The 17,646-nt window shown below is 34.7% G+C and overlaps 1 protein-coding gene across 1 annotated transcript in view; it reads left to right on the top strand.

Annotated features, from left to right (window-relative positions):
- The window catches only part of LOC149780897 (mRNA (2'-O-methyladenosine-N(6)-)-methyltransferase-like), a 73,471-nt gene that overhangs the window by 42,274 nt on the left and 13,551 nt on the right, over positions 1–17,646 (top strand). Inside the window, exons 9-13 of the mRNA XM_089937992.1 lie at positions 2,410–2,496; positions 5,303–5,487; positions 5,840–5,933; positions 11,899–11,999; positions 17,171–17,245. Of these exons, the coding sequence (XP_089794118.1) occupies positions 2,410–2,496; positions 5,303–5,487; positions 5,840–5,933; positions 11,899–11,999; positions 17,171–17,245 (542 nt within the window). The remainder of the gene's footprint in view (positions 1–2,409; positions 2,497–5,302; positions 5,488–5,839; positions 5,934–11,898; positions 12,000–17,170; positions 17,246–17,646) is intronic.

Here is a 17,646-nt window from a genome sequence, read left to right as displayed (position 1 = left end):
TTGGCATTTGTAGGTCTATGGAATCAATACAAAATGGAGTATATGTCTTTGAAACAATTTTTGACAATAAATTTATTTTTGTTTTTATCATTTTTGCCATCAGATGCCTACGTAAATTCTCTATTATCAATATCCATGACAAAGTCCAATATTCAAGCTGCTATCACCTGCATCAGGTAGCTGAAAACCTGGAGGTTGTTTAGGTCTTTAAAGCTTTAATGCATTTTAATTCAGGAAAATGATAGAAATGGTCAAGTACAGTCTAATTTGATTATTCTGATGAAAATGCAGATCATTACTCTCAAAAAAGTACTAAAAAGTAACTTTTATTTATAATTATTTGCAAACCCGCTTAACACTCGAGGTCAGGCATGGATCCCTCGTTTTATATTTAGAAATTACCAAAACATTGACCCCTATTTGTTTAACTTGAAGAAAATCGTGATCATAATTGGTAACTGAAACTTTAACATATTGCTTGTTGTATTGTCAAAAATGGTAAAAAGGACCTCAGAATTTTGAAATCGTCAATTTTTAATAAGATGTCGTAAATATTTTTACATTTTCTTTCTAAACAACATTCTTAGAACACCGTAAACAGAGATATTTAACGAAATTTTGATCTATGAAAATGTGTCGCTTAAGCTTACTGGAGGCCATATTTAAATAAATAAAAAATAAATAAAAACCAATTAAATGAAAAGTATTTTATCAAGTGAAATTTTGTAGTTTAGTTTTATCTTTAGTTGTGTTCAGACATAAAATATTTGTCAATCTACCATAACAGCAATGTCTGCATGCATTTCTCTGAGAACCCAATTAAGTGCCAACTGTGTTTTGATATCTTAATTGCAGAAGTATTTGTTGTATTGAATTTAAAGCTGACCTCCATTGTATTATTATGGTAATTGCATCTTTTGTCGCAAAATAAAAGAAGAGGAATAAAAGAAAAGGCAAATCCTACATGCATAAGAGCTAGCAGCCCAGTCATATGTCAGGTGAACTCATTTAAGTTGATCAGACACTGTTATAAATAATATTGTTTACTTGATATAATTAGACTACCTTAAATTAAGCTACTCAGTCATAAATGTGATCAAAGATAGCAAGGCAACCAAGCGAAATGAATATTTTGTGAAATAAATAGCTCTGTTTGACAGATACAGATCATTATGGAGAAGTGAGTTTCAGAAAAATTCTGGATTGGCACTAAGAGATATCTGCATGGATGAGAAGTTTCATTATATCTTACAATGAAATCATGGTATCAGTATTTGACTTAACAGAAAAGTACAAAAATTGAGTTTCAACATTGAAAATTGTTACACAAAATAAATGCTGCTGGTTTTTTAAGAAAAGGAATCTTGTTTTGTGGTGTATGAACAGATAGTCTGCTTTCTTGCTTGTGAGACTCCCAGCTTCAAAATCCTTTATAAGATAATGCTTAGGGAGCCAGACTAATCAACAACAACAAAAATGTTGTGACGTAATCCACATGAAGGTTGTTGAAACAGTTGGAATAATGTTAATGATCTTTCAGATGTTGGGCATCTTGAAAAAAAATATTATTTATGCAGAATAATGACCAGCTTTGTTAGAAAAAGCACTTTATTGACAATTATTCTCAGAGTGATCATAAAACAAGTATTCAGCCATTAGGCAGCCCTGTTTTCCATCCCCAACTATTATGGAGGTCCCTTGGTAACTCATACCGTTGCTTATAGCACAGCCTATGTTTTTGGATCCCTGTCATGTGTGCACGTTAATCAAGGGATATATATATATATAGAAAGAGAGAGAGAGAGAGTGAACTTAGTTTTAATGACTATTAATCGTATTACTTATGTGAGAGATAATGTATGCCTCAGGTGGTTGAGTGGTCTAAGGCACATGTCTTTACAGATCACTTGCATCTCACCTCAGTCCACATGGGTTCTAGTCTTGGCTTGGCCAAGGTATGTGAGAAAGCTTGCCAGTAGCTTACCGTTAGTCGGTGGTTCTTCATGGGGGGTTTCCGGGGTCTTCCTCCAGCAATTATACTAGATGCCATGTATATATCCTTTCTGGTTCTAAAGAATAATGTTCACCTCATGAAAACAGACCAGAGCTACAGCCCCATGGTTGTGATTCCTTCTCTTCTTTAATAATTAGAGGTTTCTGCTCTTTTTGAATAAATAGTTTCAGCTTTTTTGTCACTTTAATAATTATTTTGTGATTTCCATTAACTTTAGAATATGATTTATTAAAATATTGATATCTTTTTTTCTTCACATGAATATTAATTTGTGTTATATGACGCTGTTAGTATGTTTTTTTTAATTAAATTGCTTTTTCTTTGATTCAGAACTAGATAGTTAAGATCTTTTGTAATGCAATGTAAGTTTGCCGAAACATTTTTTTTCTTCTCAGGAACAATTGTACAGACTTAGTTGTAGAGATGACCACAGGTTTGAAATATTCCTTCACAGAGTATGGTGCTTATTACGAAGATATCATGTAAGTACAACAGAGTCTTGTTGAAATCTTATCAGTTTAAAGAAATGTTTAAACTTGAGTTTGTGTAAAACACATGTCTCCACACTTCTCATCTTTACTCCACACACCTCCTAGAATTTGCTTCCTTAAGTTCAAGTTCCAGGGAGTAAGAATAACTCAGCTTGATCAATTTTTGTTGCCTTTTTAAGTCCTGTAAGTATATGATTAAAATTGCGGGGATTACAGTGGTTTCCAGTTTTGACCCAGAGCTATGTCCCATGGGGAGGGATGGACCATGTGATCATTTGCCTTTTTATGTTTTTTTTATATGGATATAGGGACATTGTGATGTGTGACATTCCTCACACACATGTCAAGGTTTGTAGTCTTTATTTAAATAGTGTAGAAAAGCTTGTGACATTTCACACACATCCTATGACATGTAGTCATTATCTTATACAGTGTAGTGGAGTTGTGTGACATTCCACACACACATCCCATGACATGTTGCCGTTATCTTAAACAGTGTAGTGAAATTCCTAACACACATCCCATGACATGTTGCCGTTATCTTAAACAGTGTAGTGAAATTCCTAACACACAGCCCATGACATGTTGCTGTTATATTAAACAGTGTAGTAAAATTCCTAACACATATCCCATGGCATGTAGTCATTATCTTATACAGTGTAATGGAGTTGTGTGACATTTCTAACACACATCCTAAGGCTTGTTGTCTTTATTTTTGTGTAAATTAGTTGTGACATTCCTCACACACATCTCAAGGCTTGTTGTCTTTATTTTTGTGTAAATTAGTTGTGACATTCCTCACACACATCTCAAGGCATGTAGTTTTTATCTTAAATAGCGTAGTGGAGTTGTGTGACATTCCACACACACATCCCATAACATGTAGTCATTATCTTGTACAGTGTAGTGGAGTTGTGTGACATTCCACACACACATCCCATGACATGTAGTCATTATCTTAAACAGTATAGTGAAATTCATAACACACATCCATTGACATGTTGCCATTATCTTAAACAGTATAGTGAAATTCCTAACACACATCCCATGACATGTTGTTGTTATATTAAACAGTGTAATGAAATTCCTAACACATATCCCATGGCATGTAGTCATTATCTTATACAGTGTAGTGGAGTTGTGTGACATTTCTAACACACATCCTAAGGCTTGTTGTCTTTATTTTTATGTAAATTAGTTGTGACATTCCTCACACACATCTCAAGGCTTGTAGTTTTTTATCTTAAATAGTGTAGAGGAGTTGTCTGACATTCCTCACACACATCTAAAGATTCTTTGTCTTTATCTGAAATACTTTTGAGGAGTTGTGTTGTTCCTCACACACATTCCATGGCTTGTAGTCTTTGTCTTAAGTAGTGTAGAAGACATTCCTCACACCCATCCCAAGGTTTAAAGTCTTTATATTAAATGTGTAGTGGAGTTGTTTGATATTCCTCACACACATCCCATGGCTTGTAGTCTTTATCTTAGTGTAGTTGAGTTTGATGTTCCTCACACACATTCCATGGCTTGTATTCTCAATCTTAAATAGTGTAATGGAGTTGTGTGACATAACTGTGTGATATTTCTTACGCATTCCAAGGCTTGTATTTCTTATCTTAGCCTAGAGGAGTTGACTGACATTCCTTGCACACGTCCCAAAGTTTATAGCCTTTTTCTGAAATAGTGTAGAGGAGCTGTCTGATGTTCCTCACACACATAAACATGGGCAGGCAGGATCACAAAAAAACAATTACTGTACAATCTGGCTATAATGAACCCTATGTATTTTTATTTTCATTTTAGGTAAGGTATGTATGTTTATATGTATGTGTAGGGTTTAATGGCACATCAGCACAATCCTGGCTATTTAGTACCTTGCAAGTTTAAGTATCTCTTAAAGGTATACAGAATAAAGATTTTAAAAAAAGTGTGAAATCCTTAAAAGACAAGATCAGATTTTTATATAAACCATACTCTGTCAAAAGTCCAAGACTTCTGAACTGGAGTATGGTATGGGATGCATCCCATGGCAAAGGGGTTGCCTCCATTAGGCACCCCTTGTAATATGCAGAAGGGCACATTGAATCTAATCTACATCCCTTCCAGAGATCACTGCAGTGGCATAAATGGTTAGAGCATCTGCCTTGGATGCAGGAGGTCACAGGTTCAAACTCTGGCCAAGACATACCAAAGACTTATAAAAATGGTGCCAGCAGCTTCCTTGCTTGGCACTCAGCATTAAGAGGTTAGTGTTAGGACTGGTCGGCTTGGTGTCAGGATAATGTGACTGGGTGGGACATAATGCTACATATCTGCAGCATGATTCCGCAGTGCTAGACATGACTATAAACTGCCACACTGCAGATATCATAGTGACATGACTGGACATATTTTAAAGCTATGTTAAAAATCCAAACCACATACACACATGTTCCTGAACATGCAGTGGTATGAATGTAAGGTTATAGCAGTTCAGAGATTCGTCATTTATATGCTGTTATAAATAGCTACACTGTATTTCACTCCTGTACTTTTTCTTGTTAATAATTGTCTGAAGGCAATACAAACTTTTATTTACATCAGTTTTGTTTGGCAGAAATTTATACACATCATAATAATAATTAATAATGGACCTTAGAGCTCATTTGAAACCTGATAAAATCACATGCACGACTTTGGTTAATGCTTAATGAGAAATGAGACAGTAAAGTTTTTTTTAAAAAAATTAATTAATCTTACAGACTCAGTAAAATAAAAGAACTTTTCTCATAAATTTTGGATTTCTGTATTTCAGACAATGTTTGGTTCTCATGGAAATGAAGGCCTAAGTTTACAAGGAGCTCTACCCATCCCAGTGTTTGAGTGCCTACATCGAGTATTTGGTGTGACATTTGAGTGCTTTGCCTCCCCGCTTAACTGCTACTTCAAACAGTACTGCTCTGCCTTTCCAGACACAGACTGTTTTTTTGGTTCTCGAGGGTGAGAGACTGACTGACATTATGTATATGCATATGGTACATTTAAATTTCCACATTAGAGGTAAAGTGTAATTATCAGACAGAAGCAGACTTTGTGATGTCTGAAAGCTAACTTGAAATAAGGTAGTTTATTGTAATTTATTAGATGTCATTAGGTTTTGTTTGACATCTTTGCCATTTCTCATGGCTGTAGTTTTGTAATTTATGGATGAGACATCAGGCATGTAAGATAAGCATAGAATAATTTACTTTCATATAAACCCTATTTCTTATCATGATATTCAGGTTATTATTTTGAAAGTGTATAAAAAAGGCATGACCTATCATAGACCATTTGCTTAATCTTATTATAGGCCTATTCTGAGGTTCCATCCTGTGAGTGGATCATTTGAGGCCAATCCTCCTTTCTGTGAGGAACTAATGGAAGCCATGGTTGATCACTTTGAGGTAAGATAAGCACCATACTGATCAGAGTAAATCCAGACCTGCAGTGGCATAATACAGTTAGGGTCTACCATGGTCACTCTCATGGTTGGAGTGAACAGCAGATTCTTGACTGCTGGTGCATCATGTGTTTTATCTGTGCTTATGCATTTTTTTGAAAAATGTAGATGCATATTGTACATTAGCAAACATACAAAGGTCTTTTCCAAAGTTCTGGTAGCCATTATGGCCATACCTTATCCTAGTGTCTTTTTGGTGTCAAGTTACTGAGAGTATACATGTATACAGCTCTTCTTAGACCAGTCCATTACAGCTTGACACCACTGCCCTCTCTGCCCATTTACCTTGCTGCAACCACCACTACTACCCTGGCAATGCTGGTACTTCTTCCTCTTTATATCCCACTCTCTCTCTGTCATTGCTGGTACCTATTTGCACTTGAGACAGGAAGAATTAAAAATAATAATAATAATGAGAACTTAGTACAACTCTTTGTCTTTAAAAGTTCAAAGCAATTGACAATAGTAGTTACCAGATAAGTTCATATACATAGAGACAAGAGTACAAAAACCCAACACATGATATTACAAGCATGAACATGCTGAAAATAAAATTTCACTGTAAGGATACATTGTTAAGTATTCATTCTGTTCCTGCAGTTTAAATAGGTGAGGTTTAAGAGCACTTTTGAATGAGATCACATTGTCATTGTGCCTAAGTTTAAGAAGCAATTCATTCCAGGTAGATGGAGCCTGGTATGAAAAGTATGTTGTCCATAGGACTTGGTTCTGATAGTTGGAATAATGAGAATACAAGTGTCACAAGATAAGCATTAATAACTAGAAAGTGTGTACACATGGATGAGGTCAGGTAGGTATTTTGGTTTGGACACGTGAAAATGTAACAGAACAGATTTTGTGTTTGATTATGGAGCGAATAGGTAGCTTAAGTGCCTTGTGCAGGGGACAACATCAATTGCTGCAGTGAAAAAGTTGATCAATCCTGATTCCTCATTGCACACTGCTCAGCTACTTTCCCTCATAATAATTTTGATGTACACCCTCATAGACATTGTACACTCATAATTTTGATGTACACCCTCATAGACATTATACACTAATAATTTTGATGTACACCCTCATAGACATTGTACACTAATAATTTTGACATGCACCCTGATAGACCTAGGTACCGTCATTTAATCAGGTATATGCATTGGTTAACAATCACACATCTGTATAACACACTCTTACACCACTACCTGTTACAATCACACATCTGTATAACACACTCTTACACCACTACCTGTTACAATCACACATCTGTATAACACACTCTTACACCACTACCTGTTACAATCACACATCTGTAAAACACACTCTTACACCACTACCTGTTACCTGTGCTATGGAGAATATGTGATCTTAAGTTACTTGCTAGAACTTGTAGTACAGTGGACCTAGTTTAGAGTTTAATGATTATATCATTACACTAGATACAAAAAGTTACCTGTAATATGTTTATGTGAATATTGTGGTAAACAATATTGTATAATTCAGCTCTAGAGAGAGCAGGATTTATCTTTTAATTTTAAGTAACTTATTATCAGTCATGCATACATGCCAACCATTATGCTTTTTTTCACTAAATTGTGCTGTACGCTTAAATGTATATGGATTACACTTTTTCGGTGTATACACCTTCCAAACAAAATCAAATATTTGTTTTTTTGTTTTTATTAACATCCCATTAATCCCACAGACCGTATTTTAGAAAAGACGTCTTCTACGTAACTACAATATTAGAGTATGCTTGTCTGTGTACTTGCGTGCAGTTTCCTAACAGTATTATATTCTATTTATAGCAACTACCCTTTTAACAAGAAACATGCTGGTTCTACTTTCAAACTTTCGCCCTCATATTCTATTTATAGCAGCTGTATGGGCTTAGTGAGGAGAGAACAGACTGGTTTTCTAATTTTCTATACTCGCAGATTCTTTGTTCTAATTCATATTTAGTACAGAACCGGTCTATAGGTATTTGGCACTAAAAAGAATAATTTATTTTAGTCGATGCGTGTATGAGAGCAAAAATATATCCTTTCAAATAATTTCACAGATGGATTAGAAAAAGGCAAAAAAATAAACGAATAAAAAAAATAAACAGAATTCTCCAAAGACAAATACATGAGGGCAGTATCATGTAAAGTCTATTGCAGGCCGTGTGGAAAGAATTTTAGTATTTGGCGATAAAAGTCTTCAGATGGATTCTAGACGCTGTGTGTGATAAAGCACATATATTTTTTCCAAGAACTTCACAGATGGATCAGAAAAAGACAAAAAACCAAATCCTCCAAAGATTCAAAGATGAGTACATGAATGGCATAATACAGCGTTCCATTCTAGGGCATCATTGTGCTCATTGCAGTCTGTGCAGAAATGATTTTAATATTGGGCATGGTGGTAAATTTGATGTGGAGAAACACTTGAAAACAAAGAAACACATCGAATTAGCTCATCTTACGAACTCCAATACTAAGGTAACTTCTTAATTACAGCAGAACTCAAGTGCGGACGTGAATGTTATAAATACAGAGGTGTTATTTACTGATTTACTGAGTTCTTAATAGAAAGATAATGAAGATCTTGTTACTGGGACAGAATCAAGAGAATTCATAGAACACAATTCTACTCTTGATATGAAGGTGCTCTATGATAATGTTAGAGATTATTGTTACAGTCAGTGATTACATGCTCCAGAAATTCCCCTATGTAGATGAAGTGCTTTTAAATGCTTCAGTTGTTGATATGCTTCAGTTGCTGATGTAAATAAGAGACAGTCAAAATGCTTCAAAAGTGTTAGATTCTTGTCAAGAGATATCCATTTCTATTGCCACCCTTGTCTACATTGTCCACCTTGGATCATCTGGAAGGAGAATTTCTAAAGTATCAAGTTGGGATTCTACCTGACAGTATACTTAATGCAGATAGAGTTGATGTGCAAGCTAAAAGAACCCAATCACTGGAAGATATAAATTTCCTCTTCTTTGTCAGATTACGAAAGGAATATTGGTTCTTTACCATTCTAATGCTGACTGTGAGAGATTGTTCAGTATTGTTAACAAAAATAAAACTGAATTCAGATCCAGGCTCAGTAACCCAGTACTTAGTGCTCTACTGGTGTGCAAAACATTCATGGTCTCAGCTGGTACAAAGTGTTTTAAAATGCAACATGATATTATGTTGCTTTCTAAAGCTAAAAGTGCTACATATGAAAACGGTAAGCAGTAAAGGATGTTAAAAGATGAGAGAGGCAAATAAATCATTGTTCATTGAATTTTTAGCATGTTATATGTGTTTTACTCTTTTTCTGCTTGGATTCCTCTTTTTGTCCACTTGGATTACTCTTTTTCCTCGTCAGGGGTTGGCATGTATGGTCATGATTAATTAATGACGTAAGTTTGGATCCATTCCACAAATTTCCAAATGTTCAGTAACTGAACAGTCATAGAATAAGTGCTTAATTTGTTCTTTTCCCTCCTTACAGAAGATGCATTTATCATTTTCACTTAATCTTTTTCAGAAACTGGTTTGTTTCAATATTTCTATGTAGAAATCTAAAATTAAAGCTAATCAGTTTTTTATCTTTTGTACAACTTTCTGGAGAATGCTCTGATATCTTTTAACTTTGGGGAATCTATTTGTCAGTGGTTTAGAGTATTCTGCAATAAATCAAGAAATTGTAATTAATAATGGACATTTATCTCCATTTTTCAGTTTGGAGAGAGGTTTTCATCAGGGTGACTTTTTAGCACCCTACTTGTTTTTTATAGGAAATAAACTTCCTGCAATAGAACTAAAAAAGAACACAAATATTACATGCATTTTCTAAAATGAAATGGATTTCAAAATTAGGGAAGTACGCTGATGACACTTTTTTATTTTTGGATGGTTCTCCTTCATCCATGAAGACAACCATGCAGATTTAAATGAATTTGCCTTGGCATCAGGTCAGCACTGCAGTCATTTCTAATCAAAAGCTATCTCGATTGAAACTAAATTTCTAATGAAAAAATGTCCCAAAATTGATATTATCTGGTCTGTGTCTAGTTTTAATTACTGGAACTAGATTTCTCTTTAAATTTTGGAGGATGTTGTTCGACATAATTATTTGACAGAGTTGAAGGAAGTAAAGAAATTGTTTTGCTGGGAAGAAGTAGAAATTTGTATCAGAAAAACTACTTGAATAAAATTTGTGATTTTGCCAAAATTTCTTCTCTTTTTGCTGCTCTACCAGGTTCTCTACTCCACATTGAAAATGAACTGGTCACAATATTTTTCAAGTTTATTTGTGGTGACAAAACCAAGAGGGTAAAAAGATATACTCTTATAGCTAACTTTAAGGAAGGGGGGGGGGGGTAAATATGATTCACCTACACTAATTTATATGTTAAATAAAACTTTCCTGGATTAGGTGCCTTCTACAGAACAAAGATGGTTTATGGCAATACTGGTTTCTGAACAAATATTAGGAAAATTTGGAGGTATACTGTCATTAAAAGGACAGGGACAAGTAACTCTTGCAACTCATTCATCCCAGAGACTATTGAGTTTAATTATTTTTCCTGAGCCCTGCTGGGTCTGTGCAGTTTGTTAGGAATAATTATTAGAACAAACAACATAGACCCTGATCTGCCAGTGCCAACAGATCAGGATCAGTGATGTTTTTAGTTGGACCAGACTTATAAGTATCTTATATTGTATGTATAAATATACAGCAAATCACTACTATTTTTCAATTTATCATTTTGATAGATTCAAATATATTTTTAATTTTAAACAGTGATTTGTTTTTATTGTCTTTCTTGTCTATTATAAGATGGGTATCACTTTTCAAGTGACTGTAGGGTCCCAGATGGCTGAGGGGTCTAAAGTGCTTGCCTTTACCAGTCACTGACACTTTGTCTCTGCCCATGTGGATTCATGTCTCAGGCATGGCCAGTGTGGATATATGAGAAACCTTGCCAGTAGCTTCCCATGGGTTGGTGGTTCTTCCTGGTGGTTTTCCTGAGTTCTTCCTACACCAGTTAAACTGGCTGCCATGTATAGCCTATGTGCTGAAAAATGGTGTTCAATCCACAACAACAACATCAAAAAGCCATGTTATTCTTATAAAAATTTGTAAGTCATATGTGAAAGGTTTTGAAAGTCATCATCTTCTGCATGAGTTGCTGTATTCAGCTGAAACTTTGGTTCTAGATTGCTAGACGCCCAGAGTATGAACCCTGCTATGCCAGGAATCTAGATTTCTCAGTCACATTCATACCAGATTGCTGGATGCCCAAAGTATGTACCATGCTATGCCAGGAATCTAGATTTCTCAGTAACATTCATACTAGATTGCTAGATGCCCAGAGTATGTACCATGCTATGCCAGGAATCTAGATTTCTCGGTCACATTCATACAGGATTCCTAGATGCCTGGAGTATGAACCCTGCTGTGCCAGGAATCTAGATTTCTCAGCTGCATAGGTACAAGATTGCTAGATGCCCAGAGTATGTACCATGCTGTGCCAGGAATCAAGCTTAGTCACATTGCTACAAGATTGCTTGTTGCCAGGAATCCTGATTTGTCTGTGGCGTTAGGAACTCATTTGGTAGAGCATTAGACTTGTAATCCAAAGGTTTTATGTTTGTTACTGACCCAGGCCAGTTGGGGTCAACTGCCTTTGTGGGTCCTTGCTGAAGGCTCTTAGCTCCCATTTTCTCAGCATGATACTGCCAATAACATCCTAAAAGTAACAGCATAGGTTCTCATTGGCATCATCATAGCACTGCTTCATGGTTAGAAAATGACCTTTATGGGACACTTCTTAATTCAGTTAAATGAATAGTACTGTAGTGCATGCCCTTTGAAATTTAGTGATTTTTTTTATAATGACCATCTTTTATTCTTTCCTATTTTTCAGAATCTACTTTCAGAGTCATCTGAGCCCCTTTCCTTTATTGTGTTTATTCCTGATTGGAGGGACCCTCCTACTGAGGCCCTTATGAGATTAGAGACTAGTCGGTAAGCTTGATAATTTTTCTAGTCTTTGTTAACCCGACACCACTATTCTACCTAAAGTGTAAATGATGTGATAGAACAGTATGGACTGAGGATATCACTACACGTTGGGTAGGAGTGTTGATTTCAGCAATCTTTAATTTCTATGTGTAATGAAATATTATCTATGTACTTGCATATGGCCATTTGGCTAAGTTTTAATTTATTATATTTTATTTATATTCCTCTGGTTTTAATGGAGCTGTGATGGCTTAGCGGTAAACAAGTTGAATTCATGACCAACAGAATATAAGTTTAAATCCTTCCTTTGGGTCTGCTACCTTGGTGAATTGATGGGGAAGGACGTTGTCTCCAATTGCTTGACTAAGTAACCTTGTGTTGATGTGATGTAAAACACCAAACATGATCAATCCTTTGATTTACCATCTTATGCTTAGCATAATTATAATATTTGGTGGTACATGTAAAAAGTAAACACTGCACCATCAACCATTGCATGCTTTCAAGATTGGGAAGCAATCCGTCAATGCCTATGGCATGATGTCTACTGTCATTTACTAAGAATAATTTGTGTTTGTAATAATAAGGCACTTTCTATATTTAGATCTTTTGATCTTTTGACCCTGAAAGGCCAGTCAATATATTAAAGGGATATAACTCAAATTTTATTCCTAAGCTGAAATTAGAGTGATACCCTCCCTTGATATAGTTGGTCATATTTTATGTTGTTGTAAGGTTTAACGCCATTTTTCAGCACAAGATAGGCTATACATGGCGGCCAGTATTAATGGTGGAGGAAAAATCCCGGAAAGAACCACTGAACCATGAGAAGCTACTGGCAAGCTTTCTCACATAACCACATTAGCCGAATCCGAGACTCGAACTGACGCAGACAGAGGTGAGATGGCAGTGATCCGTAACGGTGAGTGCTGCAGACCACTCGGCCACTCAGGGCCCCCATATTTTATGTAGTACTTAAAACAATACAGATTCATTTTAATAGATTATTACTCAGAGCTAATCACTAAAATATTTTTTTCTTCAAATTTATGAATTTGTTTTTATTAATTCTCCATTAAGAGATAAAAATGGAGACTTTAAATATTTATAATTTGGATTAGATTTATTTAGAGTGATATTGGAATTTCTTAATAATAAAAAAAAGGAATGTATTTTTCAATACATATTTTTTTCCCTTGATCCTGTGTAATGAACCCTCCAAGTCATTGTTTATTTTTTTTCTTCTATTGCAACTGTTCCGCAAAACAGTATATTTTTTTTAAGAAACCAAATTGAACAGTTCTCTGGTTTCATATCTTCACAGCCTTTCTTGTCATACCCTGGGGTGCAGTTGTTCCCATTTTGAAAGTACTAGAGACATATTGATGCCTACTGGCTGAATTGTCATCACAGATTTAAATTTGCTTCAGTCTTATTTTTTCTACATTGTAGGCCTGCATAGGTTAAACACTGCTACTTATGGAAACCATTTGCTTTGAATTGAAAATTAAAGATTGGTGTTTAAAGTTGGGACAGTAAAATTAACCCGTCTCAGGAGAATATTCATAAGGGTCTGGTTGACTAAAAAATAGGCATTACAGTGCATTCATCTTGTGTGCAGATGTGAAGGAACTATCTCTTTTATATGCAGTATGCACAATATGTGTGCACACCTCATGATAAAAAAAGGTCAAAAGGAAAGGTCATTCATGGCCACCCATGTAACTTTTTGGGTTCCTTTTTACATATCTTATCCTACTTTTGTGATGGAGTTGGAATCAGTCTGTAGGTATATTGTGTCCATTTAAAGCATCATTTTTTTTACCACCAACTCTCCTCATTGCAATTAATTTGGAGAGTTATATATTGTTCTTGTTTGTGCGTGATTGGATGTATGCACAGTTTTTATGGGTTTTTTAAGTTAAAAAAAGGAGGTATATAAATCTATTATTGCTGTTTATACATATATATGGACTTAACTGTCTATATGTATGTACATCCATCATATTTCTTGATTGAACAACGTTTGTACTGTTCATAGTACAGCAGTCACACTTGGCAGGTGACTTCTATAGGATGTCACTTTGAAGTCAGGTTTCCAAATCTGTTTGTTTTCCCAAGTACAGGGTTATAAAAAAATGCTCTTTCTTCTCTGTTCATTAAGCTTTTTATTTTCATTTTGGTATAGTTTGTACATTCCTCAACATCTTTGTCATTTTCTCTGGGGCTCCAAGGTTGGGAAAGGGAGACAGATGCGGCTAAACAAAAGTGGACATCACCCAGACATGTTATAGTGGATGTTAAACCAAAGGGCTTTGAGAGTATTTATATGTGGAATGGATTTTAATCCTCACACCATTTACTGGGACCAAAAGGCAGAAGTCAGAAGTAAAACACTTTAATAAATACCATGTCATAGAAGTTAAATTGAAGGCATTTGGGATTGTCACATGTGCAGAAACATTTTTCTGTACATGATTTGGCTTTCAAGCTGAGTGACATCTAATATGTGTATGTTGACTGTAAGTTTTCAAAAACTCAGTGCAGCCCCTCCCTGCCCAACTTTATTAGCTGTAATGTCAAAAATAGATTTCTGCCCATTTTTGTGTTGATTAATGCTTTTTAAAAATAAAAAAAATCTGTTGTTTACTCAAGATGGTTAAACAATAGGATAAAACCAAAACATATCATCATAGGCATCACAGTAAGTGTCTTTGTTAGTACTTTAGTATGGAATTAATTTTAATTCTTTAAAATCTACAACTAGTCAAAGGCAGTGATGTGGAAGAGATGAGGATTTTATTATGGTGCTGTAGCTGGTATGTAGAAATGAACTTTATTTAGCCTCTTTTTACCATTTGTATATGAAGTCATAGCCTGAAAGCACATCATATATGTGATCAATCTTGAATTATGGCCCCTGGGTCATTGTCCTGGGGTTTATTGGAGAGGGGATGGTGGTGATGGGAGTAGATATACTGATTTTTGTTGGCAAGTTGTCATAGTAGCACTGCTTTAAATTGATTCCTATCCAAAACAGACGTCATTTCCAAAAACTGGGCATGGTTCACCTTTGCTATTCAGATGTAATGTGGTAATGCCAAGAACCTCAACTAAAATGTCTATTAAGCAAGTGTCTGTTTTGCATATTTATCACCTGAAATGTTTACTGGGGTATTTTTTATGAAGTTTTCATGTGCTGTGTTTTCCTTTTTTTCTTCATGGGTCACCATTTCAGTTTTTCTAGCAGCACTGTTTCCCTCCTTTTTTGTCAGATTCTCTTTTTTCCCTTCTTTTTTTTGAAATGGCTCCACAATCCCTATTTTATTTTCAATTTTATGTTGAAAATCTATTACTGCCTAAACAACTGTAACAAAGTAAATTCGGATATTGCCTCTTGAGATGTGGATCTGGGTGTTTAAGAAGATCTAGATAACCAGGCTTTAAAGAGACAGCTAGTGTGTGAGTAAAATCATCCTTTTGTTCCATTTTATGAAGGCAAGTCAAATAAAGGTATTTTCCAGTAAATTACATAATTTCATAATATTATTCTTGATAAATATCTTTTTTCAGAAATTTTTCCATGTCTTTTTTTTTAAAAGTAGGCCTACTTTATTGCTTTTCTCACAAAGGGTTGCATGAAAGACTGCATTTTTCAATGATTTCATGATTATTCCAAGTGAATTTTAACCATATGCCACATGTGGTGCAGAAAGACTCCACCCTCCCTTTTCCTACTGATTCATTTCTAGCAATTTACAAAATGCAGTTACTTGATAATTTAACTTCATTACTGTTTTCAAAATGTTTCTTTTTTAATGTTATTTTAACCCATTTTGAATTTTTATAAAATATATAATAGGGTTAGGAGTGGGCCTAAAAAACCTGCAAAAACCTCAAGTTTCATTTAGACCTTAGAAATCTAAAAAGTCTAAAAGCACTGAAAGAAACCTAACTAAAAACTATATATTTGAAATTGCATTTTGTTAGGCTAGTCTAGTGGTCTAGAAAGCATGTGTACATGCAAATTAAAGACAGCCAATGTAGTTGCTAATTTTACAGGTTGATCCTGTCAGCAGGGTCAGCTGGCTTCATTGTTTGAAGTTTGTGGAGGTGGAATTTACTGTGTGTGAGCAATAGTAATTCTCAAAGGATTAAAGACACTAATTGATTATGGTTGGGTTACTAAAGAGCTCAAGATAATTTGTAACTGCATTGAGCACTGAACCTTGAAAAGGTTTTAACACCTAGGAAAACAACTTCAAATTTTGTTAATTTGACTTCTAACCCTGCATAATGCATTGTGTTTAGTTTCCATACAGTAGCTGCTGGTTCTGCTCACTGCCTTAAATCAGTCAGATCAGTAAGGAGAGAGAGAGAGAGAGAGAGAGCAATAAATGAGTGTAAAGTATTTACTTACTAATAGTATTGAACACAAAAGAAAGAATAATGGAATGTTCTAGGAAAATTAGATTTCATATTTATTTAAATTGATCCAACATTCATTACAAATTTTATATGAAAAAATTGCATTTTGTTCTGCAGTTCAAGATTTACTGGCAGTTGTAATCTATCTGAAGGAATAATGTACATAAAGCAATGATAAATGCAATGATTTATCCATCAGATTATGGATAGGAAACTTTCATGATAAAACCCAAATTGTACATGTCGATTCATCACTTATTTTTTGTCCAGAGAAACATAAGCACATTCCCTAATTAAATAATATGTATATAAACACTAATTAAGCCCAGTACTAAAGTTCACATGCTGCTAGTATTTGGACAAAACCACAACAACAAAAAATATGTCAGTAAGTCTCCTGATACATGCAAGATTTGCCATGTAAAATAATCCTGGAGTTGCAGAATGACACATGTTCATCTTCATCAAAACCACAAATAATTAAGTCTAATCTCTGAGACATCATCTCATGATGGATTTGAACTTTATGACTCTTAACGTTTAATATAATTAAGTTTGCTTGCAGACAGAAGCTACACACTCAGTTGTAATTCTACCCCTACGGTGATGTCTGTTAGGGTTGCTGGAAGATGTGGAGGGAAGAAATGTTGATTAAAACAAACACAAAATTTTGTTGTTCTTAGTGTAGCAGTGTGGGAATATTGCATTTTGAGCATAGGATTCAAGCAGGTTTGTTTTATTTTTAGGTTCAAGAGAAAACAAGTAGTATTACCACCATTTGAACATGAATATCGCCATGGTTTTCAGCACATATGCTCAAAGTAAGTAAATAATATTTCTTGTTTGGATATTGTCTTGTATGTTATAATCATGAATGCTACTGTTTTTGAAGACTAATATATCTGAAGAGTAAGTTGCATTTTCTACCATCTCCTTCATTCTCAGATCTTAAATTGTGTTCAGATCTCTGGAATAAGAACTCAGATATGATGTCAGAATTACAGAATATAATGAGTTTTCTTCTTAAATGAGAAAATATTTGTAAACAAAACTCTTGAGTGATTAAAATCTAACTTGTGAAGAATTTGAGGAATTGAACACAATGAGAATTGTTTATTTACTGAATATCTTTGTATAGAAAAACTATACTGTAGGTAATTTTTATTGGCTACAATATTCCACTTTAGATGAGTTTTAAAGCTAAAATTTGTAAAAATCATAA

The sequence above is a fragment of the Sinohyriopsis cumingii genome, chromosome 16, assembly GCF_028554795.1.
Source record: "Sinohyriopsis cumingii isolate HCF-2022 chromosome 16, ASM2855479v2, whole genome shotgun sequence".
NCBI classification, from domain to species: Eukaryota; Metazoa; Mollusca; class Bivalvia; order Unionida; family Unionidae; genus Sinohyriopsis; species Sinohyriopsis cumingii.
Note: the sequence above shows the minus strand (reverse complement) of the source record. Positions and strands in the feature narration are given on the sequence as shown.